Source organism: Empidonax traillii, unplaced genomic scaffold, assembly GCF_003031625.1.
Source record: "Empidonax traillii isolate 1590-97213 ecotype Southwest subspecies unplaced genomic scaffold, ASM303162v1 scaffold99:size1466351, whole genome shotgun sequence".
Classification (NCBI taxonomy): domain Eukaryota; kingdom Metazoa; phylum Chordata; class Aves; order Passeriformes; family Tyrannidae; genus Empidonax; species Empidonax traillii.
Genome location: NW_020955292.1, coordinates 335,724 through 362,836, shown reverse-complemented (window position 1 = coordinate 362,836; position 27,113 = coordinate 335,724). Strand labels below are relative to the sequence as shown.

General features: G+C 46.9%; 1 protein-coding gene across 1 annotated transcript in view; it reads right to left on the bottom strand.

The window, feature by feature from the left end:
• CCDC60 (coiled-coil domain containing 60) overlaps positions 1-13,005 on the bottom strand; it is a 52,478-nt gene extending 39,473 nt beyond the window's left edge. Inside the window, 2 exon segments of the mRNA XM_027882033.1 lie at positions 12,292-12,373; positions 12,939-13,005. Of these exon segments, the coding sequence (XP_027737834.1) occupies positions 12,292-12,373; positions 12,939-12,982 (126 nt within the window). The 5' untranslated portion in view covers positions 12,983-13,005.
• Positions 13,006-27,113: the final 14,108 nt, after the last annotated feature.

The window sequence follows — 27,113 nt, the reverse complement described above, 5'->3', positions numbered from 1 at the left end:
CATAGCAAGTTGCTCTCCCAGGTTTTAACTGTAGTATAACGGCCTCTCTTTATTATCTATTTCTTATTTAAACTGAAACTTAAACATGTAGGCACACACATCTCCCTCCTTTGTACTGAGGGTAGGCTGGACATCAGCTACGTTTGTCACCATTCTGGCATAGATTTGTCTGGGTTATCTACAAATAAATCCCTATCTGTGACTTGGTACTCATATCTTCATATTTAGGAGTGGCTCTACACTACTTGTAAATGATAGTCAGTCCAAACTGCTAATACCTGACACGTTAATAAGGGAACAAGCTGCAGCTACACCCCCAAACCTTGCCTTTCTGAAGGACAGCTATTTTGAGCAGCAGTTTGTGGTGGCCCTGCCAGCTGCACACCCAGACTGTGTTACATCTGTGGCCCATTCTCCTCCAGCGTTGCCTCTGTTTTGATTTCCTGGTTTGTGTCCCGTTAGTTCGAAGGCTGCGTGTCACTCTGCCACTAAATCGCTGTTTGCAGCGCTCGTGTCTTCCAGCTGACCTCAGAGCAAAGGCACAAAGACTCGCATTCATCCCACTTTCTGTGACAAGCCAGGGGTGCTGAAAGCTTTGCTCCAGAGCCTCCAGCTTACACAGACAACTCGCTCTGACTCACCACACACCAACTCAGATCTCACACAGATAATCAGAGCTAACATTAATTTACGGGAACAGCTGAAATACCTGAAGGGGAAAAAAAAAAAAAAATCACATGCACAGTGTTTCCCTGAAAGCAGCTTTCTTAAAGGGAAGGATTCAAACGTTTCTGATGAGCTGGTGGAAACAGCAAAGTGACTCTTTGGAAAATGTTTTTTTCTTGTGGGTGTTTTTTTTTCCTTTTTGTTTGTTTGGGTTTTTAAAAGTGTTTTTATCTGCTTTCACGAAGAGATGAAACAAGCTCACAATCAGCAAGAGTGACTTCTGTCAGACAGCAGAGCTGAACGAATTCTGTGCTGCCAAGCTTTCAGAAAAAGAAAAAAAAATAATAAAACCAGAGCTTTCATCTGATGAACCTGGACAAGGATCACTAGGATCCTGCCAAGGTTTAATTTCTCATTTTTCATGGATTAACATCATTGTTTATAGTTCAGGCTGTTGCATAGTGACACCAGCTCTAAACAGGGTGACAAGAAACAAACCCAACCAAACAAATAACAATTCCAAGATGCAGCAATGCCTCTGAGGGGGGTTCAGGATGAGCTTATTTTACAGAAATCCACCGATGAACTTCCCCAACAACGGCAGCAGCTGGGGAGGCAGAGCTGGTGGGGGAAGTGCCCGAGAAGCCTCCAGTGAGGGTACAACAGTCTGCACAGAGGATTCAGCTCCCTGAACTGTAATGAGCAATTTGTCTCACAGCTTTGATCCACTGTCAGTTTAGTTGGCACTGACTCCAGAAATTAATTTCCCACATTTCAGGGTAACCTAATAAAAAAGTGGAAGCAGCGTTTGGTAGATATCTGTAGATAACCTGTTACCTGCTGCAGGTATTGACAGAAAACTTAAATGTTCTTCTCTTATAGTACAAAACCTCTCAGTTTCTTGAGCTCAAAAATACATAACCTTGCCTAAGACAAAGTACCAACAAGATAAAGCAGCATAAAAGAAAATATTTTAACCCTATGCTCTAAGCCAATGCTGTGCTGGTCCTATGCATGTGAAAGGCTTCCTTTGTACAACTGAACAGATCCTTTATTTGAACCATCTGCCTGTTGGAAAACAAGTTCAGAACTAGAGGGAGATCAGTTCCAATTCCACTGTGATGTATTAGAAGACGTTTGAGGTTTAATTACAGGACGATTGTTATAGATTTTTAATTATATTCTCAAGGTGATAAATGCACTGCACAAAAGCCATAAATATTTTTAGCTCTGGCATAACTGATCAACAGCAAATAGAGCAGTAAATACCAGCTTTACAAAACACTTAGGAGGGGAATATAAACCCTCCTTAAATCCAGCAAGTGATTTCATCCTACTCTTGTGCTGTTATTATGCTGCAGATGGACCACAATCCACCTATTTCAGCATGTTTTGGGCAATATCTTCATCATTAGCCAGCTGATACTGTGTTGTGGCTTAAGGTTGTCCTGCTCAACCATGGCGAACGCAGAGCAGCCACAGCATTCCTCACCAGACACTTGCAAGAAAGTACAAGTTGTAAGAGTTCTCAGCCTTCCAGCCCTTTCCTGTTTCCTCTTGCCCTGTATTCAGGCACGAGCCTGGCAGCAAGTTGTGTGACAGGAGGGAAACGTTGCTGCTTGGCCCACAAACACGCAAGGTGTCAGTTGAGTCGTGGAAGAATTCCATCATGTGGGTCTTTTCCTAACACTGTCAGACATGGCAGGTTTGACTTTCTGCCCATCAAAAAGATAAAGTTTGTTCTCTATTTTTAGGCTGTGGTTATGAGATAACTTCATTTATTCTTAAAACAAATAGCTCCCCAAACAGCAGGGCAAAGAAGGAGCTCTGAGGATCATTTATCTAATAAAGCTGTAAGTCTTCCTCTATCTGAAGTAGGAGCTGGCAGATTCAAGGGGTATGAGCATTAAAGAATGAGGTGAGAGGGAGGAATCAAGTGAGACAGAGCAAAGATCAAAATCACAGGGTTCCCAAAGCACTGGGAAGGAAATGTAGACAGACACTGGGACCAAATAATACCACTTGGACAGAGGAGGATCCTCAGAATGGCAGACAAATGAGGCTGTTGGATCACTGGTTGTACCTGCAGGAGGGAAATGAAGCACTGAGGCCAAAACCATGGAAGTAAATACATTTCAGACTGCAAGACTGCAGTCCAAGGGCTGCTCTAACAGATGAGGAATGACATGATTTCACCCTCCCAGCAGTGCCACAGGCCTTAGCTCAAGGCCAAAGACACAGCACACACAGCAACTAGCCCTGGCCAGAGGCTTCAGTGGGTTCTGTAACTTGCTGCAACCTGACCTGAACTGCAGCAGAGGAAATATTACAAATAACCTTAACAGCTTTGCAATCCCTTTATTTCAAACACGTGGATTGTTATCTGGAGCCTGATGTAATGCAGCTAGAATGTGCCTTTTATGAGTGAGGAAACTTATGAGAAAGTCAAGAGTCATTCTTAAAAAGGGAAGATTTGTAAGGGATGCAGTGTATGAATGAGCCATTATGAATTTAAATACATCATATCGGCTTTATGAAGCATCTTTTGACCCTTAAATGAAACTGAAGAGATGTGAATGAATTTCAATGCCCACAGGCCAAAATCCAGCCCTGTTTCATTTGAAAAGTGGTGCCTTACTCTGTGATTACTGCACTGAGGTTGATAGACAGGCATATGAAATAACTGGGTCCTCCACGCCAATAAGGATTGTGGAATCTGCCTTTTATACCCGTTAGATTAGCAGAGAGGATGCATAAACCTTTTAGCAGCAAATCATTGAGGAATTAAGTTAAAACCTCCCTCTAATACACCAGAGAAAAACAGGATCCAGGCTACAGCACTCCAAACAACATCAGAGCCTGGTTTTCACAATCAACACAAAGTAACTCTTCCTTCCAAATGAATGGAATGCAAACCAACATTATACTTCCATTCCCCATACCCTGCTTTTGAGCTCTTAATGTACAGAATGACAGCTATAGCTGCCTAATTAACTTGACTATCGTCCCCTAAAAATACTCTCTATCTCAGCTCTCCTTCTGTTCAGACAGCATAATGTTAATTTAATGGAAAGGTCACATTATACTACAAGGAACGCAGTGACATTCCATTATGTCCTTCTCTCCCTGCTTACAGTCCTCCCCCCACTGCTGTTGTGTATGCAAGGCATTTGCCATGGACGTTTCATGAATAATGAGGAACTATCTATCCAGGGAGAGTGCCGCCTGCCACCACTTGCTGTTTAAGCCACATCATTCCACAGTCTCAAGGGAAGCAAAACACCACCAACTTGATTTTACACAAATGGTTTTTTGCAGACCAAACTCAAGATTTAATTATTACACTTCCCCCTTCCCCTCCCCCCCGGTTAAATTCCTTATTCACTTTGCCTGCACAAATTTCAGTTTAAGAACAGCTTTCAAAGATCAAGTTACCCTGAAACTTATTTTCTTTATGAGAAGGGTGATTCCTCCTCTGCCATGCAGTGTTTGGGGGGAATTAGCAAGGTGTCCTGGCTGAACCTCAACTTGTTTAAAGTGCTGTCTTCTCACTGAAGTTCCCCTCTCCTCTCTCAGCTGTTGACATCATTCTTCATCATTTTCCAGCCTGCTCTCTCAGGTAGCGTCGCTCTGCTCTGTTGACCACGGTTAACCAGGGATGGCTGATATGACCTGTACATTCACTTGTTAAGTGCTTTTGGCATCATTTGGGGCAAAACTGATCTGTGAATACATTATCCTTCCTAGAAACAAGCCCAGCCCAGCCTATCTGTAAATCTAGTCCTGAATCTCCCTATCAGTTCTGATTATTTTTCTTGGAGTATAAAAACCACGCTGATCACATTCCACTACACTTAATTAAATACCACTTTCTGGCAGTGATCACGTGCACAGAGAGGTTTCTAACTTCTGTGGATGCAAAAGAGCTCAGCTTTCCCTCCCCAAACATCTTCTTACATTTCTGCTATGCACACTATTCATTCCTGACATGATTCCACTGAACATGACATTAGAGAAATCCACCAGTGTCTGGTAAGATCAGCATTAACATTCCTTCGTGCTGAGTGACACAAAGGATCCAGAAACTCATCCATAAATTATAAGGTGTTAACCTCATTGTCCACTACAAGTTCTAAACCGACCATACCCATAAACAGGAGCAACAATTTATTTCTTACATAGCACTTCTAGCCAAATATCAATGTTTTTTCCAATTCTCACCCAAAAGTAACTATTTGACATGGTGTTTACAGTTATCAAAAGTAATTTTCAGCTGCCACATTGCATCTGGGAGAACACCGGGTTCTTCAAACACAAGGAATAGCCCTATTTCTTTCATTATATAAGCTCCAGAGCATTTCTATGCTCCATTTAAGAGAAGCAGGCATTAAACCTGCTTAAAAAAAAAAAAAAAAATCGAATGTTTTGAATATTCGCTGCAAAGTGTAACCTTTGTGCTGCACTTCTCTCCTGCCCCAGGCATGATATTGCAGCTCAATTCCCACAGCCAGGTGAGCAGCACAACCACAGCTCCCTGTAATCACAGCAGTGAAATGCACCATGACTGTACCAGCAGCCTGACATTTGGCAAGTTTACTAAACCCTTCATAACAATGCATTATTACATTGGATATGCTTCCCTTAATTCATTATGGAAGCAGCCTTCAGGAACAGAAACTGAACTTTTGGAATTGATTAGACTGTTATGAACTCCACAGCAGGGAGATTGTGTGGACCTCACCCATTAGCTGCTGTTCCACAGATGTGTCAAACTAATCCAGCAATCACAAACCCTTTATTTTTATAGAGCATGACATTTTCACCTAGTTAAGCTCAGGTCAGGAGTACCACACCTAGCATTTAATATTCATGTTAGGCAGTAAAACTAACACCCTAAAGCAAATAAATAAAGCCTGTTCTTAAAACCATAGTTCTACAAGCATATGCCCTATTTTGGGTCTTGTTTTTCTCACCGTTTCTGTTTCACGCTCTAAAAGACAAAGCAAAGCACCTTGAGGAAAAAACAAGAGCTCAGGCTCAGAAAGCACTTCAGTGTAATACCAGGTTTACACTTTCCATATGCAGTTAGGTAAGATAATTCACTTCTCTAAGTCACTTTCTGCATAAGTACAAGAAAGGCAATGACTGCCACTCTCACAAAGCCGTGAAGGAAAACGGCTCGACAAGACTCTCAGTACATGAGTGTTTAAATTTAAGGTTAACAGTGACAGAACCAACTAATTCAGCACTGAAGGACTGCTGCTCTTCTAGAACAGTCCAGAACTTCTAACAGACGTGTGACTGCAGTGGCAGAATGGGTCACACGTAAGAATAAAAAATTAAATCCAGAAATTCTGCATCAGCAGCAGCTTCGCTGTGCCTGCTAAATGGCCTCAGACCCTTGGCTGTCAGTGCTGTTATCCTCTCATTAGAGTTACTGCAGTATGATGCAATATTTCCTCATTTTGCCCATGCACATCTGCAAATAAGAATTTGAGTTCCTCGGAAGTGGCGTGACTGACATTTTTCAATTTTTTATTAAGAGTTTGTGAAAATGAAAGCCAAGTTAAAGAAATACGTTTACGGTTCAGGCTAACAAAGGAGAATGAGCTTAATCAATAAAACCAACATTAGCCATTGTACAGCCTGACAGCCTAATATGATGTAACATTTGCTCCAGAAGAGAAAGCGACCTGCCATTCAAATTTGATAAACTATAACTAAAACTGAACTTTCCTTCTTATATCATTTGCTCTCTTCCCCTTCCATCTATGACAATACCATTATCTATCACCTCACTTCACAGCTCCTGCTCATCTTTCATTCCTCTCCTTTTACTACCCCTCTCACACGACCACACTGCTCCAGCCACCTAAAGCCATACCCTTTTCTGTTATTCCACAACCAAATTATCCACATGTGCTTATTCACCACTTTCTAATATGCCCTAAGACCGTATGCACTCAGGCTTACTAACATTTAACAACAGGTACATAAGAAGCAGCAATGTACTGGCACGTTATCATTATATTGGAAATGTCTGGTGGGTCGATGCCTCCTTGGATGGGGGAGAAGAAAATCATACATGAGGGGGAGATCCAGGCTATTAGGCTGTTTATTTCCAAAAAACCCTTCAAAGTTCATCTTCTACAACAAGAAATGCATCTGTTACTATTTTAAAAAAGGAAAAGTAGTGTAGTGTTACGCTTGCTAAGTTAGTTAAAGGCAACAGGAGACAGTTAAAAATAACACTTGAGTAACTCATTCTGTTTGCTGGAAATCACATTTACCCATCAAACATGTACAAACAGAGTTTCACTGGCTTGTTGCAAGCAGTGACCTGCAGAGAGCTGGAAGTGTACATCAGTTTTGTCTGAGAGAAGTGAAGCAAAGATGTCACCTCAGATGCATATCGTGCATGTAATCTGTCCTGCCTGATGGTTACCAGCTGGCACACTGGAGTTATCCAGAGAGGTTATGGAGCTCGGAGGAAAAGCCATTGGGGTAGCACCCACAGCTCGTTCTGCCCACACCCACACTGAACAGAACAGCTGCTGCTCTCCACCTTCACTCCAGAGACAAGAAAAAAAAACCAAACACCTCCTAACTTGTTCCACTGGGGAAAAAAAAAAACAACAAAGAAACAAAACCCAAACAACAACAAACCACAGAAAACCTACAACACCCTTCTACCTATTAAAAAAATAAAAACAACCCAGAAAAGGAAACTAGAAAAGGTTAAGCAAAGAAAAACTATCTGCAAAATGCACCTATGGTAATGAGGTACAAGGAATCTCCATGGAAACCCAAGTCAGGCATACCTGGGTACCCACTGCATGGCAGCCTTCCAGATGGAAGCACCACACACCATGACAAAGTATTTCTGACATTCCAGCTCTCTCAGAGGCACAAAACCCTTTCATTGCCATCCAAGCAGCAGGAATCTGTGCTACAGTGTGACACCGCGAGTTTGGAATCACACGCAGTGCCACTGGGCTTGCACCTGCTTTTTTGGTTTTACACACTCCCTGCTTATCAGCACTCACATGTTTTGGCCTTAGCAAGGTAGATAAACTGCAGTCAATTGACAAAGGGCCGTTTTCCAACCACTGACTTCCTTGCACTCAGGAAATTTATTTTGTTCATGATCTGCAAGATCATGCAAACCACGACACAATCTATACAGCTATTGCAATGGAAGGGTAAAAGCAAACCTGGTTTGCAGATGCTTTTAACTGTCACACCGATTCACACGGGGGGCACACACTGCAGTCGGAATTTCAAAGAGAAAAAATATGACTTGGGCATAATCTTGTGTTTCTCCTCTTCATTCCCAATGTTTCCATCAGAAATGCACAAGGACAAACTTGGATCATTAGGAAAACTGAAAGCATGACTTCCACTACTACAATCTCTTCTGTTCCCTCCCTGGTTTTTCTTGTTCCCTTCATTCTGTCCAAAACACCAGCCCTCATGAACGCTGGAATTCCTGAGCTGACAGGTTGTAATGACATGATAAGCCCGACAAAATAGTACAGCAGGAAAAAAGCCCCAACAACCTTTAATCAAATATAAACTATTTTATGTAAACAAAGCACGTTTCAAAATTCTCACTTTCATGCTGCCAATGTGCAATTTTTTAATTGTTAAAGAGATACTCGAGTGTTCACCAACAAAGACTTTGAGACCACATCTAGCAAGCAGTGGAAAGATGTGGAAGGGTCCAATTCCACCACCCAACAAGCTACCAAAATACCCCAAGACATACTTGAATCTGAACATCTCACCACAATGTTTTCCTGCTCTTCCCATAGTGATAAGAAATTATGACTAACCTTCACATCAGAGAGCTGACAGAAAAAAAGTTCTGACTCGAAACACATGTTTTAATGTTCTAGGAAGCAAGGTTTTAAATTGGAAACCCTGACAGATCTTTAACTGCAGCAATAACAAATAACATCAGTGTAATTTCTCTTGAAAGAAATTGCTTTGCTTTCTTATCCAGTTTCCAGCTTAAAACCCTTCATTGCTGATGCTGTTGTCAATCTCATCCAGTGACCCATTTACCCAAAGCACAGAATTACAGAACAGAATTTTATGACAAGTACAGAGAAGGTTTTGACACTAATAACACTCAAGATTTTGTGGACTCAGATTGTTTTTAGGGCTTGGTCAGAAAGGCCACCTTTCCTTCCCGTAAAAAGTCAACAATCCACCTCAGAGGTTTTACAAATGAATTTGTCGTGGCAATTAAGGGGAAGAAGCTTTACAGACATGGTAAAAGGTGAGTAACATCCCCATGCACCGCTACATTATGGAATAAGAAAGAGACCTTTAACCCATTGCTCTGAACACTCGGGAAATCAGAAACACTGTCTGGATAGTTACAGTCTGTGACTTTCAATGAATCAGTGGTGTCTGCAATGAACACCCGACCTTTGAGGGAGAGGGAAAGGAACTCAGACCGAACAAAGTAACCTCCAATGATCTGTAACGGAGGGTTGAAGGGCTCTGCCTCTCACTGTGGGTATGGACTGATAGTAACCCAGTGCACAACTAGGCAGACTCTCACTGAGCCTCCTCCCTCACCAACCCCCCCCAGTAAGGTTTGAAAAGCCGAGAACCTGAAATCCACTGGGAGGATGCTCAGCGTGTCTGTTCTGGTTAAAATACACAGTCTGTTCAGCTTCCCAGGATTCTTCTAGAGAAGGCAGTGGCAGGGAGCAGACAACACCTGCAGAAAACCACCACACACAGAGCACACAAAGCCCTTCTGAAAACACCAAGACACTGCTGGGGATGAGAGAGGTGGGACGATGTGCAATCTAAAGCCATAAGGGCTACAAAATCCACATCGTTGTGAAAGTTTCCCACTCCATTATGTTTGGATAACGCTGTACAGGATGGGGAGAAGAAACCTCCTTGTTGTGGGTTTGGGGAAATTTTTTTGTGGGGGAGGGAGGAGGTTTGAGGAGGGTTTTGTTGTTAGGTTGGTTTTTTAAACACAAGTGTTACACATCCTGAGCTTCCCATGTCTCTCACTGGTATTGCCAGTGGTTTGGACAGGGTTTGTTTTGTTCTGGTGGGTTGCAGTGGAATGCAATTCTTCCACTGTGCTGGTCCAGCTTTCCTTAATGTTTTTGCTGTAAGAGTCACCACATTCCCCGTGTGCCTACAAAACAACAATTTCCAACGTGACAGTGAGAATGTTCAAGTATCAGCTCTACGTCTTCTGATACCAAATAAATTTGATAAAGAAACAAAAAGCATCCATGAACATGCAGCTTAAACACATTTGTTGCCACTAAGTACATAAAAAAAATCCTAAACATGCAATTATTACATTTAATACCCTATATGCCCAGGTTATTTTGTGAAACCATCCACATTCACTCGAGTGGTTTTAGCTCTTAAAATCTATTTTTTAATAATATCGGTTTAGAAAGCAGCATTACCAGCAGATATTAGCATATTCAAGCCCTGTTGAATTCACAAGGCTTTTATTATCTTCTTGTTGTTTACAAATTTTACTGTCATTCATCACTGCAAATCATCAGCTGTACTTGTGGCTGAAGAAAACACTAACTCAGAAGGCAGAGATGAGTGCAAATGCATTAATCAGAGATCATGATTTTTCTACCAGGAATGTTATGCTCTCAGACACCTATAATTAGACATACCCAGTACCTATAATCTCAGTTATTCAAAATATTATGGGGACTGCTCAGTGTGGGTAGGAATGGAGTGAATAACTAATATAAAGCAAAAATACAGGTAAAGCAAAGTATTTTTAGAATTAGGCTGTAAAAATGCATTTCTGTTCCAGAATTTCTAAAAAATACACAAAAGGAATATTTCTGCAGAGCACACTGGCAGCTTAAACAGTAAGAGCTGGTGTGTGAGCAGTGTGAAATCCCTGGGCCTTCCCCAGGTTGTGCAGATGGAGGAAAACAGGATAGATCAGATTCCTTTTTTTTTTTTTTCAACCCAGTAACTACTGCTTTTTAGTAAAAAGGAAATAAAATTATCAGTCTGAGATTTCCAAGGCTATGCAGTGCTTTTAGCCATGCTGTGCACAAAAAGGAACAGCAGGTGAGACTACCCACCTCTGATTGCTTCATGAATCTACAGCATAAGCCTCAACTACACATTTAATAATCTACATAGGGTTTATTTTCTGTATCAATTGTGTACTTTTAATTTGGTCAAGGAGCCAAGTTCCAACTGGGTTTCAGAGCATCCTTAAGGCTCAAATCCTGACATCATTTTTCAATACCAAACCAACAACCACTACCACAAATGAACCAATATTTGCAGGATTATCAGAATTTAAAGCAGTATATCTGCAGTTAAATTTCTTTAAAGCAACTTCTAGTATTCTGAAGGAAATATGTTTTTGAAGTTTAAACAAGAACACTGGCAACACTTGCTGGATGTTGGCTAATTTACAGAGACAAGCCTCTGACTGGAGACAGCCAGCGAGATGCTGCTTTAGGTAGTGTGTAAAAATGAAGTTAATGCCACCCACTGTTTGGAGCTTAAAACACTCAATCCAAAACTTTAAGCTCAGAATGCAACACACACAGTCAGAGCAGAAAATTAAGTAGCAGGTGGACAGACTCTTTTCTGCCTGTCCTGAACAATAACCATCCCTTGGGCAGCTCCACGAGAAAGCACATGGCAAGTGCAGGCTCACAGGGACTGGTGGTGCAGGTAACACTCTGCGTCCACTGGGAAAATTGCTCTCTACATGGAACAGCACAGAAACCTCAGAGAGCCTCAGATCTCCCTGTGTGAGCCAACAGCACTGAGGAAAAGCAAACAAATGGCAGAACACTGCAAGCTCATCTCGAGCATCTGCAACACAGTTCTTGTCCCTGTGGTTTATGATTCCAGCTTGACTCACAAGCAACTTGAGACGGTCCAAACCCCACAAAGTTAGTGGGTGTTGCAGGACTGAGGAGACCAGAATAAAAACCACACAAACAATAAACTACCACAGACACTCCTGGCTAATCCCCTTACACGTAACTTCCTGAAACCCAAACACAGACACAAAGTAAAATATAAAATAATTGATCAACTACCTCCGAAGCCATCCCTACTTATATAAGTTGTATCACAAAAGCTTTACTTTTCATACCATTCTTATGTTCAACTTCTGATTTTTTTACCCACCTATCAACTGCCAGCATTTATCATTCCTGCCTTTCACCCAGCGTTCACCACCAAGCCCTCACTATGATTCCTCTCCTTCCATTTTCAAGACTTGTTACCTATCCCTGGGTATTCTCCTTAAAGTACATCCTCCTTATCTCATCTTTTCCTTTTCATTCACGAGCCTGCTACTGTCTCCATTTTCACTTCTCTCATTAAGAACTTTAAAGATCAGTTTCAAAAGCCGGTTCCCAAGTCACAACATACACATCAAAACAGTCCGCCTTTATTTACAAACATTCTGTACCACCATCAAATGTCGTGTCAGATTCCTGTGATTATTCACAGGAAGGCATGGAAGATTTTTTTCAAACATGTACTTAAACAGAGCTAATAACTCTTTTTCCCTAGAAACAAGGCTTTACAACTTCCTTAGAAGAAAAGTTGAACGAGCAATATCAGGCATACCCGTGCAAGCTGCCCTAGAGAGCAGAGGTGAGGTTTTGTTTGATTTGTGTAAAGGATCTCTCCAAGCTCCTGATAAGGCTTCCTGAGGGGGGTGAAGTGTCCAAAGTGAATAATTTTTCCTGCTACGGTTGTTTTCCCAGAACACTTGTTCCCTCGCTGCTTCTAGCCAAGGCCTTTCCTTCCTCCTGAGCAGAGCCAGGCAAAGCCTAAGCGTGCATAAAACCTCAAGGATTCAGCATTTTAGTGGCTGCCAGCACCTTTATTCTGCTATTCTGAGGTGGCTCTGGGACCACAGGTGCCTCAGATTTGCTGTTCCCAGTTTCCTACCACAGGTGCCTCGAGTCTGCATTTTCTAAACGCATCTGGTACTGGCACTGTTCCAGCACAGGAAACTTGGTGTTTTTAATTCCCTAAATTATTAAAACCTCTTACTTCCCAGCCATGAAAACACACACACAGCTGCCCAAACTCTGAAGCAAGTGGTTTTAATTTTCCAAAGGGCAGCCCAGCGGAAGGATCTGCAGTTAATTAACACTACACGAGGTCTTCTTACTCCCCTGGGCAGCCGCTCCAAAAAAAAAAAAACAAACAAACAACAACCCAGAAACAAATCCTGAGGGGCCGAGACACTTTTAAACCTTACCAGCCTCCCGGGGACCAGCCGGAGCATCTCCCTCTGACGGTGTTTCATGTCAAATAAGACGTATTTCTCGCTATTTCTGCCAGCAGCGCTGCCTCCCCAGCCCGCAGCCCTCAGGCCAAGGCTGAGGGGGGGGCCGGGTTCCCTCACGTCCCTCCCTCGGGCCCGGGGCCGCCTCTGAGGGCAGGGGGGGCCCTGCAGAGTGTCCCAACTGGTTTCCCCGAGCACGGAGGTTGACCCCGGAGATGGATTTTTTTCACCTTTCTTTCAGGTGAGGGGCAAGGTGAGGTGTTCCCCCCAAGCTGAGGGACACCGGCGCTGTAGCCAAGGGACACGGCCATAAACAGGGTGTTTTGCCTTTAAAGAAACAGAATGTGATCGCACCACTGTTGGACGGCTCAGTAGTTAAAACACTGGGGAGACCGGAATGTCATTATAACAGTAAGGGTGATATTCCTCAGTATTTCAATTAAGTAAATATAGTCCTTGGCTCCTCTCCCATGTGACAGCTTGGGGTGCTGGCAGATCACCCCTGGCCCCCCCAGCGCCTGCTGAGATGCTGCTCAGCCCTTGAGAAAACCCATCAAACCTCACTCCTCCCACGACCGTTTTCAGTAAAAGCCTTTCAAACTTCATTCAAACCTTGTCAAACAAGCTGTAACTGGTGCAAATGAAAGCTTAAGATGAATTTAATACTGTACCTATTCAGGCCTAAAATACAGGGCCGATCAGCAGCAATAACACATTATTTGAGGTATATGATTTCCAGCAGATTGGGTTTTTAGCCTGTCAAGATCACTCCAACCATCTGAATCCTGTGAGTTCTCTAAAAGGGACAAGGTATCTAGAAACATCTCGTCCCTCCCTCCTTGCTGTCTTTCCTCTCAACCCTGAAAAAACCACCCTTGATATCATTTCCCTGCATTTTAATCTGTCCAACACTGCTTTGCTTTTGTAACTTTTGATTTAGAATGATGTGACGAGACAGGAGAGGGCAGAAGTGGGGAGACACAGTGGGGTTGTGGGGGCTCCAGAGCCCTGAAGCTGCAGGAGGACACAGGGGGGGTTTGCAGCTGGGCAGGTTCCCCCCACCTCATTTTCCTCCTCAGCTTCATATTTTCTACGGGCTGATTTCCCCCCCAGAACCTCGTGCATTGCTTTGCCTTTTTTTTTTTTTTTTTTTTTTTCAGGAAAATCTTCCCAGACACACAGTGGTTGGAGCCAGAGGTGCTCACCCACTGATCTGCTAAATTGGGGAGCTGGAAACTCAATTTCTGCTACTTTTCTCATTGGATGCAGCTTAATCATAGATGTTTCCAGCTGAAAAGAAATATTCCGACACTCAGCGTTTGAGACAGCCACAAAAAATATCACAATTTGGTAATGATGACCCCCTGAACACCTGCTTTTGTTGGACCTGGGTGTACAAGAGTGATTTCAACTGAAGTATTTGAGAAAGAAGTAGTTTCAATTACTCCCCTAATACAAACGGCGATGTCTCATCTGACACTGGCATTTCAGCTCCAGGGATTCAGTCAATCTTTGTCTGCAGCAGGTTGGGACTCCTGGAACAAGGGGACCTGGCTTAGACACATCACCCTCTAGACCTGGGAATCAATCCAGATGCTGCAGGTGCTGCAGAGGAGCTGGGTGGGCACACAAGAGCCATCCCACACCCCCACCCTGCAGACAATCAGTGCTGTCACCCTTTGGAGCCGTGCCCAAAGCACACTCTGCTTCCCTGGCAGATCCATTCTTTAATGGCTTTAAAACAACTAAAGGGCCATTTGGCTTCATCAGGGTGCTCAGGGCCCCTGTGCTGGGAATGGCACAGAGAGGATGTGCACAGGGTGATGTCCTGCTGGGGCTGGACGCTCCCTGTCTCTCCTGGTCTCCCCTCCCACCAGCACAGAGGCACCTGCACCCCACGGGCAGCGTGCAAGCCTTGGGGCAAGGCTTTTGCACAGACCATCACACCTCTCTCCAGGCTGTTTGCATCTCGTTTCCCCCAGAGTTTGTCCCTGGGGAGCCCACCCTGCAAACTCCTTCCTGGCAAGGAGTTCCCTCTGGAGCGCCGAGCTTGGAGAGGACTGTGCTGCCTGTGCCTGGCTCCTCAGTGCCATGTCCACAGAAACGAGCTCCCTCCAAGACAGAGAAAGAGGTATTATTCAGAAACAAGCAAAAAAGATGGATCTATGGGTTCATGTTTTTGGAGACACCTCTCCCCCCCCCTTTTTTTCTTCCCACATCCTTTGGAGGCTCACAGAGCTGAGCCGTGTGGGATCTCGCAGCTCTTTCCTTCCTCAGTTCCATTTCTCCTCCACCCTGTTCATCTCTAGTCCCATTTTCAAGCAATACTCCAGGAACAACGAGTATACATTTGTTTCTTTTTTTTTTTTTCCTCTCTTGTCATTTCTTCATACAGCTTACAATTTTGGTGGCAATTTAACAGCTTGTACAAATTACATTCCTATCTTTTTCTCCGTTATTGTTAGGGGAGAAAGTCCCATTTTTCACTGTGATCCTTCAGGTTTCTGCTGTCACTGTATTTAGGACTTTTTCTTTTTTTGTCCTTAGCTTTTATTTTCTTATCCCTCAAGGGCAGCCTTGGAAATTCAAAGCTGTTCCCTGCTATCAGTGGATCTGGTATTCTCTTTTGGCAAGTCCACAGCAACTGTCTCTCTTCCTTCCATCCTTCCACCTAAATGACACCTTTTCTCAATAAATTACCCTTTGTCTCTCAAAGCAACAGTTCCATTTGTGACAGTTTGGATGTATAATAGTCACATCCCAGTGGATACCTTCAGGAGCGTCAACTAACAGGCCAATACAAACTCACTGGTGCAGAAAATAAAGAGATTTATGTATTCTGGGCCTTATTTACCCCCCAGTAGTCAAGCTGTGCTCTGAATTTTCAAAGTTTGCATTTTAAGATATGGTTGCTCATCACCAAAAAAAAAACCTCTCCTGGAATGGAGGGATGGCTGAACACATGGCAGAATTCCCTTTTTTCCAACATAATATCCCTTTAGGTCCCTGGAAAATATCTCCGAGCAGCCAAACCCACACAACCATGCCCCTCTCAGAGTAGGGCTTCATGGATTGTTTGTGCTACAGAGGAAGCATTGATTTTGCAAACATTTCCTGGCAGTAATGACGTTGATCGATTAGTGCTGCTGTTGCTAATGGAGGTTAAACGTGTGGAGCAGCAGCTTTGGGGTGTCCCCAGGCTCCCTGCAGGCAGGGGGGTCCCCAGGAGCCCCCTCTGCCCCTGGGGACACGCTCGCACCCAGCACTGCTGCAGGGGGGCTGCGGCAGATCCAGCTTCAGAGGGCTGGATGCTCCCACCCCGCTCCCACCAGATGACAACAGAGATACCCAAGCCCAGGGCTGGCAACAAACCCACCCTCCCTGGCTCCTGCAAAGTGCCCGAAAGCAACAGATTGAACGTTTTTACACAAGTCGTCAAGATCCAGACCTTGGCTTTAGCAGCCTGTGACTTTCTTCTCGCAGCCCTGCACCTTCTGTCTCCTTTCCAAACACCAGACAAGCCAAACATTATTTTCCAATCCCAGCATCTGGCACGCAGCTCTGGGCAAGCCTCTCAGCCTGTCGCTGCTGAGATAAATGAGCCCGTTTCAGCGGCCGACTTCATAAAAGTATATGAAAAGTAGTTAACAAAAGGGTATTTCACAAAGCCAGGAATGCAAATGCAACCTCTGAGATAACTAATTAACTGAAGGAGCCAGACAAAGGGGAAGCAGCTTCCCATCTGTGGAAATAGATGTCATTTTGTAGAGGCTCTAATTAGCTCTGCCCTGTCCCGCAGCCGTTTTGTCGTTGGTGCACGCAGGCTGCTCCTGCTCCGCAGCTCCTGGGGCTCTCGAGGCGAAGAGGGGGAGAGCAAAAATGGGGGAAGAGCTGCTTCACCTTGCAAAAGTCCCCTACGAGGGATCCAAGCAGCAAACAAAGCCAGGGTTGTTTTTCAGAGGTGGCAGTGCAGCCATGCAGAGCCATCCAGCACAGGGCACTGGCAGCGCTTGGCCCCGACTGAGCCCCAGGGAGATCATGGAATCACAGAATCATTCAGGTGGGAAAAGTCCTCCAAGATCACTGAGTCCAACCGTTAACCCAGCACTGCCAAGTCCACCACTAAGCCATGTCCCATCCCAGCACTTCCATGGAGAAGTGAGGGGTTTTTTTAGGTTACTTGTAGATGCCCCATCCCTGGAAGTGTCATCCCAAGGGTCAGGTTGGATGGGGCTTGGAACAACCTGGTCTTGTGGAAGGTGTCCCTGCCCATGGCAGGGGGGGTTAACTAGATGATCTTTGCCATCTTTCCAACCAATTTTGGGCACAGACATTAGGTTTTGCTACACCCCTTGCTTTGGGCTGTCCCCCATGTTGGATCAAGGCACAGCTCCCACCAATGTTCTCTCCGGGGAATGTGGCACCTGGGGGGAGCACACTGGGGTCTGTTCCCACTGTGTCACCACCTGTGCCCGCCCTTTTCCAGCTGTTCTCCCGTAATGTTCAGCTTTTCCTTTGCTCCCCTGCCTGTGAGGATCCCTGCAAACCCCAGCCTGCAGCGAGCTCAGCAGGGTTAACGCTGGAAAGGGGCGTACCATGGGAATTAGTCACCACCGGGACCTCAGTCAAGTGCTTTATTTAATACCCTTTTCCAAAGACGTTTTTACTTGAAAAAACCTGAAGAATTATGAGCTCCCTGCTGACAGCTGTGACTCAGAGGAGCTGTGGGCACACACCATTTAAGTGAGAAGTGTCTTCGCGGCGCTGAGGAAACGTGGGTGAGGAGGGGAGAGGGGCTGCTGAGAAAGTGGGTTTTGAAGGGAAAAGGCCCAAATGACTTCAATTTGCAGTGCCAACAGCTTTGCTACGGCAGGAACCGCTCAGACCACCAATGGTGAGAGCCCTCCACTGAAACTGCACCTCATGGCTTGGCCAAGGTCTGACCTGCCCTGGTACCAGCCACGAGGGTGGGTCTGGCATTCAGTGCACGGGGCAAAACCGTGCCCAAAACCCAGAGCAGGGCAATGCTGTGCTACCAGAGGCCACGCTGTCCCTCACCCTGTTGTCCTGCCTCTGTGAATGCTAGGAACTCGCTCAGCAAGAAGTTTGTGGGACACTGCCAACCCCCCGGAGCTGACTTTGAACACCCCATGCCTTTGCCAGCCACTCTGTGTGACCTGCCCCGGTGCACAGGCCCGTGCACGGAGCACCAGAGGCACAAATACTTGCAGAAGTCATTTGGGGTTTGCCCAAGGCCCTGTGCAAACCATGGCAGGTCACAGCATGGGCATTACAGGAGCCAGAAAGATTACAGGGAAAAGATAATGATAATTGAGTCACCTTTTCTCCACACATCATCTCCCACCTGCATCCAGCATCAGCCTCACTGGAAATGAACAGGTCATTGTCAGCAGCCAGGAGATGCTGTAGAGAGGGAGGACAACCAGCAATAAAGTTTATAGGGGCACAAGCCTTGAACTTTCTTTGGATCCACTTCTAGTGCATTACTGGAATGGTGGGGATTAGCTGCCAAGCAGAGGCATTTGGAAATCCTCCCAGCTCTTTCCCAAAGTGGAGGAGGAAGAGGCATTGCCTGAGCTGAGCCGGGTTCCTCCAACCCCTGTGAGGCCCCCGGGGGCCGGGCTGGGAGAGGGGACCCAGGGATCCAGCCCCTGACGGTCAGGCAGGAACAGTGACTTTGCACAACGCTGTGCCTCGGCACTCGTGACACCACAGCAGCTGGCAGAGGCTCTCTGGGAGCCGGCTGCACCCGGGTATTATTAGATGTGATGGTTTTATTTCTGCTCCAGCCAAAGTTCAGCTGAGCTCTGACAGGCACTGGATGCTTCCTGTCCCACCAGAGATCTGGCTGCTCAGTGCTGAGGGTCACCATGTCCCCTGCACACTACCATCCAGCCCCACAGCAGAGTATTTCATCACCTCCCTTTTGTTATCATGAAAGAAAATAAGAGAAGCAATGACAATAAATGATCCTAAGCCAAGGTACCAGCTTTGCCAGATCATATAACCCTCCCCATTTACATTCCTTAGGGAAAAATTTCCTGCCCTCTTTTCAGAGCTTGAGCTCTCAGAAATCTCTTTGCTACTGTCTCACTGGGGAGGTGGAGAGGAATGAAATAAGATCCTACAGCACTTCTGTACCGAGCTGCAGCACGTCCCTCTGCTTCTCCACAGTATCCCCCCCCACAACTGGCCCAGCCTGGGCTTGCAGAGGAAGAAAGTTGGGGAGAAGCAAGGCCAGGGCTTGGCACAGGAAAGCAGCCAGGCTTTGTGGCCAGAGAGGGAAGAGTGGATGATACCAGAAGTCCAGAGATGCAGAGGATCCCCCTCTGGCATCTGTGGGATGGGGGGCACTTATCCAAGCCCCTGAGCAGCCGTTTCCAGCAGGCACACAGCCGGCTCCTTGGAACTTGTCAAAACTTCCCCCAGTGCAACACTGAGCCTGCGCTCTGGGCTGCAGCTCGTTGGGATAAATGGGAATGTAGAGAGAAAGTCATTAAGATCTCTTCCATTTACACCATTCCTGCCAGCCCCCGAGAAGTTGGGATTTTGTCAGATCATGTTATCACCATGACTTTGCTGTTACCGAACCTTGAAGAGATTCTTCCCAAAAGCGCAACCACCTCCACACTCTCTCCCCTTTCAATCTCCAGCTATTTTTATTTCACTCCCTGAGATAAAAGTATGTGTGTGGGGGAGGTATTTACACACACAGAAAAAAATATCAATGCACATAAAAATAACCTGATGATTTGAGAGAGACATTTCACTTCCGTAGAGCATTCCATTCCCCATTCCATTATAAAAAGAAAATGCTTGAAGTTACTGAGGCTTGGTGGGGGGTTTGTTGTGGCTCTCAGTGCGGAGGCAGTGAGCATCCTCCTGTCCACAGCAGGCTCTGCAGCTGGGGGAAGCAGGTACTGGGTTTGTGCTCAAGAGAAAAAAAGTGATATTTTTGTGTCTCTAGGAAGTTTATGGCTCGCTGTGGAGAGATACAGCGGAGATGAATTCCTGCAGAAACCCTCTCATACTTGTATCTCATTCATTATACATTTCCAGAAGTGTAAGTGCCTGCCTTCACATTTCTTTAAAAAAGATATTTCAAGCATAAAAGCAAAGAGGGAGGAGAAAGTTGAGCACCCAGTACCTCCAGCTACAAGCTGGTGCTGCCCAGTCTGGGAGCTCTGCTGTGCCCAGGCACTGGAATGATGCAGCATCTGCCCCTCACCTGGGACGAGCAGCCCAGGGACTCACACACCATCTGCTCCTCCTGCACATCCCATGGGGATGCATTTAGCATTCGCTGATCCCCAAATTTGGGATCCACTGGGCAAGAGCAGCCCCCAAGCAGTGCCTGGATTCAGGAGCGAGCGACCTCACACCGCAGGGCAGGCGGGAGGCAAAGGGCAGGCTCCTCCTGACTCAGGGAGGCATCCCTGCCAAAAACAACTCGTGAGACCCAGGGCAGCACTATCAGTGTCCCTACAAGCCCCAGCACGCCAGGATGTCGCCGATCAGGGTCTGCACCAGCCAAGCAGCATCGCTGGGCAGGACAGAACGTCCTCGCCGGCTCCGGTGCAGGGAAACCCCGTCGTGCTCGCCGAGCCCCGGGCTGGCTGTGGCCAGCCTTGTTTTGACTCTTAACAGGCTGCCACACACAACATTCTCGGTGACAAGTGACAGCCTTGCCGCATTAACAGCGCTCCACCAAATGGTATTACTATTATTATCTGGGTTTGTGGGCATAATAGATAATACGCCAACCCCCTTCCAAAATAACCCGGCGTTTGAAGCAATTTGAAGCAAAAATTGGGATTATTTGCTGAACATCTCACACTGTGATAACTCGAGGCAGCGCTGCGTCCTACCAGCAGCGCTGCTGTGTGTTCCACACACCTCAGCTGCAGGGAGCTGCTCGCACCGAGCCGCGGGACGGCTGTCACCAAATCACTCCGTAATTGCAGGAAGAGATAACAGGAAAAAGGCAGCACTCCGGCAAACCCCGGCCAAGGGTGTTTAAAAATACCTAACCCAGCTCCCGTGGCTTTTGCAGCTCTGCTGGGAGTCGGGAAGCCCATGCTGATGGCGAGCAGGTGCTCCCTGCAGGCTCAACCCTTTGAAAAAACTGCTGGGATCTTGCCCAGGATCTCTTCTCCCAAAACTTGAGCCAGATTCCAGCTGGGAAGCACACTGCTATACTTAAAAAAACACAACCACGTGCCCTGCCAGCGACCTCCATTTGGTGTTAAGCACAAAGCCATCTGACCGCCCGTGGGGAGCATCACCCCACCTGCCGATGGATCCATCTGCTGGGATGAATCCGACAACACTGGAAAGAAGTTTAAAAGGAGCATGTAAAAATAGCTTGCCTGGAGGTGGGCTGAAAGGGCAGCTGCCCCAGGGGGACCAGCTTGGATGGGGCTTGAAGCAGCAGCTTCTGACCCAGCAGAGGGTCAGGGGACTGTGAGGGCAGGTGCTGCCCATCCCTGGGGGGCTGCTCTTCCCCCCGATGTTCAGCAGCACGAGTGGGGAGGCAGGTAAGGTTGGGGACAATGGAAAGGCTTCCCGGGAGCACCAGCACTGTCATCCCCAACACATTCTCCCAGGAGGAACACAACCAAGGCTGGCATATTTGCTGCTATTGCTCACGGTCTCCCCCGAGCATCCCAGGAACCGAGACCCGTCCGAGGAGACAAACCAGCCCACACACGTTCCTTGTGCCGTGACTAACAGCTTAAGTAAACAGCCAGGTAAACACAGCTAATTTTACTTTCAGAACAAAAACAAAAAGCCACAAAGCCCAGTCCTTCCTCCTTGAGTAACGACGGGTGTGTAATTATTGGCATTTGTCCTCCGGGTGCTTTCGCGAGGTGCCAGCACTTTAAAACCTGGCAGCCGCTACAAGACAAAGTGACATATTTAGCTCGGGAGTGAAAATGCTGCTCGCCTGTGAATGCCAAGGAGCGGGGAAATAAAAAGCACCTTCGAGGGAGGTGCCTGCTGCTGGGGAGGCTCCACAGCATTGTCTCGGAGCCAGGGGGATAGAGAGCCCGTCCCTAAGGCAGCACAGCTCTGGGGATGGCTGGAATTAGGAGGATTTATAGCCAAACGCTCCATTTGTGCATTTGAAGGTCTCTGCATCCTGCAGCAAGTGGCTTTCCAAGGAGAAGTACAGCTCCAGCCGTTGCACTTCACTCACATTGCAGCTTCCAAGGGGTTTGGCTATGGCTCCTTATCTTTGCCAGAAATGGGTTTAGGCAACCCCCAAGAAAGCCCGGCCCCAAAAGCCACCTTCCCAGGGTGTGGGCGTGAAGGTTTGTTGTCACAAAGGTTGCCTTCATCGACCTGGGCTCTAATTTCATGGTAAGGTTTACACTGGGGCTGGCTCCAAGCAGCAGCACCTCGCCCACACCCCCAGAGCAGTCGCTCCACGGGTCCAGCAGCCTCTCCCCATCTCTCCAGGTACACACTGTGGTCACGCAAAGGTCCCAAGGGACTTGAATCCTGCAACCCCTCCAGCTCTCCATGTGCATCCCAACCTCCACATAGGGGGAACAAGGAACCTTGACCTGACCCTGCGGGGTTTGGGATCTCTCAATGTTAAATGCCACCAGACAAGGCCGTTTCCTAAGCAATGAGCTGCAAGGATCTCACTCGCTCTGTTTGATGGTTGCTCTTGTGTCATTTCAGTAGCAGGTGGTGGAAGTAGGGGGGGGGGGAGAGGAAGGACAAAAAACCCCACCCTATAAAATGTTTAATATCCCTTTAGTTTCGATTTATCTGAAGAGAATTCAAACAGCACAATTTCCTCCTGCCATCTGGGTGCCACTTTAAAAGACATTTTCTCATATCATTGCAATTTCAGAAAATCTTGTTGTACAGCTATGGAAATGCAAGATGCTTCCCCTAAATTGTGCATCAACGTGAAGCTTTTTAAACCTCAACAGCAGCTTATGATGTATTTTGACAGCTCACAGATGGCTCCCGAGAGAATTTCCCAGTTCCAACATTACCCGTGCAGGGGGGGGCCCAGCCTTGGGCACTGCAGTCCCTCAAGGCAAAGCTCTCTGCTTGTTTTTGTACCAATTTCTGCTTGGTTTTGCCTTGTTTTGCTTTAGTAATGGGAAGAAGATTGCAGATCTTTGAACCTGCTTGCCTGAACACTTGGAGCTGCAGGAAATTGCCTATGGGTGCACACAGCAGTGCACACGTTCATGATGTGTATTTTCCACTCACGCACCCCAAAATAGCTTGGAAACACACTGAGTTACTCCAAAACCTTAGAGACATCTCAAAGGTCCCTATAAACATCCTGCAAGTAGGCAGCTTGGAAGAGGAGGAAGGTTCTAATGATGTCGCTGCTGCTCTCAGCCTTTCCTGGACACCCCAAACAGCTGCAGGGAAAGCTACTCTGTGCAGACAGCCAACCCCAAAACTCCAGCTCCACTGGAGAGAGGCTTTGGTGCCAGCATGAGCCATCTCCATCAGCATCCCAGCCCCAGGGGAGACTCCCAGCCCTCAGCCAGGAAAGAGGGACACCCCAGACTGTAGCTCTAAGCCTTGGCTTTGCTGAGCTCCATGCCAGAGCCTCAACCCCTGCCTGCACAAACAGATCCCCCTAATCATGCAACAACCTCCTATGAGCAGTGATACCCAGCTCACCCATCCCTGTGAAAGCTGCTTGTCCCTGTCCCTGCTCAGCAGAGGGAGAGGCAGAGCCCTGATGCATCCCAGGGTGCTGCTCCCCTCCAACCACCTCAAAGCATCCACGCTCAAACACTGATTCACAGCCAGAGGAAGTGCCCCAAGAATGAATCAAAGGGTTAACACAGGTCGGGGGGTGTTTGGTGTCAGTCACCTTAACACTTAATAATCACAGAAGTACAGCAGAAGTAACTCTGGAGCAGCCAGTTCATCAAGGGGATGAGCTGTGCCTGGTCAGAGACAGGACACAGGGTGACAGTCAGCTCCTCCCTGCGTGTGGCAGGGCTGCACCCACTGCCCCTGCAAGGGGGGAAGCCCTGGGACACAGAGCCGGGGTTAAAACCAGGAGAGGGGGGTCCAAACAGCCCCACCATCACCAGTTTGCTGCCAGCTACAGAGCTCTGCTCCTGACACATCCCCAGCTCTGCCTGTGTTTCAGCATCCCCAGCCTGAGCAACAGGAGAGTTCTGGGACCGGCAGAGAGAGGGAGTGACACTGTCCCAGGGGGCACACTGGGGAGGGAGAGATAAGCACTGGGGAACAGTGGAGAGTTTGGTTTAAATCCAGTGGGTTTGGTTATTTTTGAAGATACTAGTGATTTTTCCCATGGCTCCTGCACAGCAGGGGAGGGCAGGTGCCCCACAGGAAAAGCTGGAGCTGACACTCAGCCAAGATCCTGGCACCAACAGGCAAAGCTGTTGTCATCAAACACCCCCCCAGACTCTGGAGGGGTCTGGCAGCTCACCAAGGCCATGAGCTAAACTTCAATTTGGTAAACCCAGGACTGTGTCTAATCCTGGCAAATCAAACCATGACTGTGAGATCTTAGAGCAAGAAGCCCAGTCTTGAGCAATTCCTGCCATGCATAGTTCAGGGAAATCAAGGATATTTCCAGTGGACAAATGGGTGCCCCTGAGGGACCAAAAAGTCTTCTAAGGAGTGAGGATCTGCCTTGCTACCCCACCTACATCACTTTATGAGGGCCTCACAATGTCTCCAAGGCCCTTCCAGGTTTACACCAATACAATCAGAAACCAGCCCTGGGAACGCAGGTGGATGTTGGTTCTGGGGTGTTCTTTCCAAACCTGGCTCCTGCAGGATGGAGCCCCTTGCAGCTCTCTGGGAGGAGTTGAAATGCCGAGCACGCCTTCCCGGCGTTCGCCCTGATTTTCAGAAATTGCAGTAAATCAGTATCGCTGCAAATTGCCCTCTTTTTTTGGCTCTGGCTGGATGCAAAGAGGAAAACAAATGGAGTTTTAAAATTCAGCTAATCAAGGAGTTAAAGAGAGGTTAATCCTAATGGATTAATCAACTCACAGGAGGATGGGAAGGAGGCACGGATGACGAGGAGCAGGGAAGCGGCCAAGCCTGGTTCCTCCTCCCAAGGGTGGTGGAAATGTTCAGGGAAAGTTGTTCCCTTTTCCACCTGGCTGCATCCAGCATGGGGACAACAGAGGTTGGATCTGGCAATAACAGGTGAGTCCTGGGCTTAGTTATGTTTTTCCTGATAAAACACTGAATCCTTGATGCATCTGTTATCACCCCCTGAGGAAAACAGTGAGGAGCATTTGACTTCACCACCCTCCCTTACAGACACCAGTAGGTGATAAAACCCAGGATGTGGAGCAGCCCTGACTGGTGTTACTCCCCTGCAGAACTCGGGGTGGGACTGGTAAAGGGGTTTGAACAGAGCAGAGCTGCCTCAAGGCTTTCCACCACCTCCTGCACCCACCACGGCTGCCCAGACCACCCTGCAGAGTCCAGCCCATGGCTGCTGTGACCAAGCATCCTCCTCCCCAAAACATCAGCATCTGCCTCCCAGCACAGCTGAGCAATCTTCACGGGGCAAAGCCTCTTTATTGGCAGCTAATTGGGCTTAGGCATAAGAAGGGCTTGAACATAATTAGTGACAGTGAAAGCAAGGAGGCTTAAAGAAGGTTATTAATGATATACACACTGTATACAACAGCATAATCGCCCAAAAAAATATTAGATCCATTAAGTATCATTATCAAGGCCTGGAGCTAATCATTTAAGCTTAATGAAACTAATACATTTCTCCAGCACTGGCAGTAGTGCTCATCCCTCAGAGGGAAGCAGCATCTGGGGAGGCTCGAGCTGTGCTGTCTCCACAGCATCACTGTTGACCCTGGCACCAGTGCCTGTGCTGGCTCTGGGATCCATGTTCCTGAGAGCTGAGCCCACTTCCAGGTGCTTTAGGCACCAATTGATTTACTTCATCATGAACTTGTTGCTTTGGCAGCTCAGAGGCCTCCTTGCCAATGACCACAGTCTGGTTTGGGTTGGAAGAGACCTCAAAGACCATCCAGTTCAAACCCCCCTGCCATGGATAGGGACACCTCCCTCTCCAGCAGGGTGCTCAGAGCTCCCTCCAGCCTGGCCTTGGCAGGGCACTCCTCCCACTGCCTCCACCCACACCTCCCTCCTCTCCTTGTTTTGAGCAGCTCTTTGGAGACCGGAGGAGAAATGACTCGGAGCCAAAGCGGCTGCGATGATCTCACTGCTAATTATGCAGAGAAGTCATTTAGCTGTGGCTGTGCCTGATGAAGTGATATGAGAGAGAAGAGCAAAGCCCCACAGCCACTTTGGGCATTGCAAGTTGTAGAGAAATAAAGAAAAAAAAAAAAAAAAAAAAGGAGCAAACCCAATGCCTTGATCATTGTCAGTGCTGTGCTACCCCCAAACCCACTGCAATTAGGGACAGGCAGCTCAGGCTGGGACACAATTAAAAATCCCATCAGCTCTGCTTTCCCCAGGCCTTTGTCCATGTCTGTGTTCCACCCCAGTCCCAGCAGCAGGATCATCCCTGCAGCAGGACTCACCATCATTTTAAAGATGAGCCTGGGATTAGCACCAGCCTTATTAAAACCACTCACTCACACCTCATTTTACCTTCACACTGGAGATGATTTAGCTTGATTTATTCTAATTAGTTGTAATTTATTGTTTTAATGAGCTCTTCTGCAGGCTTTTTGTGCTTCATAACCACCCTCCTTGGCTGCTATAATGCATTTCAAGGAGGTCTTTTAATAAGGAGAGGTTTCCAAGGCTGCCTCAGATAGGGAGGTTTTTGCTGGAATAGGAAAGAATGAAAATTAAGCCAAAATCTGCCTCTCCTCCAGGATGGGTTTGCTGGGGAGCATCTGGTTGGGAGCAGGAGGCTGCACTTCAGTTCTTCACCCACATAACAAGAGAGCCCTTAATTATCAGCACCGTTTACAATTAGGTTTAAAGACTGACAAAAGAAAATAAATAGGAGAAAAGTCTCCGTCCCCTGGCTGCAGCTCATTATCAGAGGGGGGAATTCGTGGCTGGGAAGTGTTGCAGTGCCCAGAGGCAGCTGCAGCTCCATGAAGGGGTCAGTGATGCCCAACACCACAGGCACATACACTGCTCAGCCATGAGG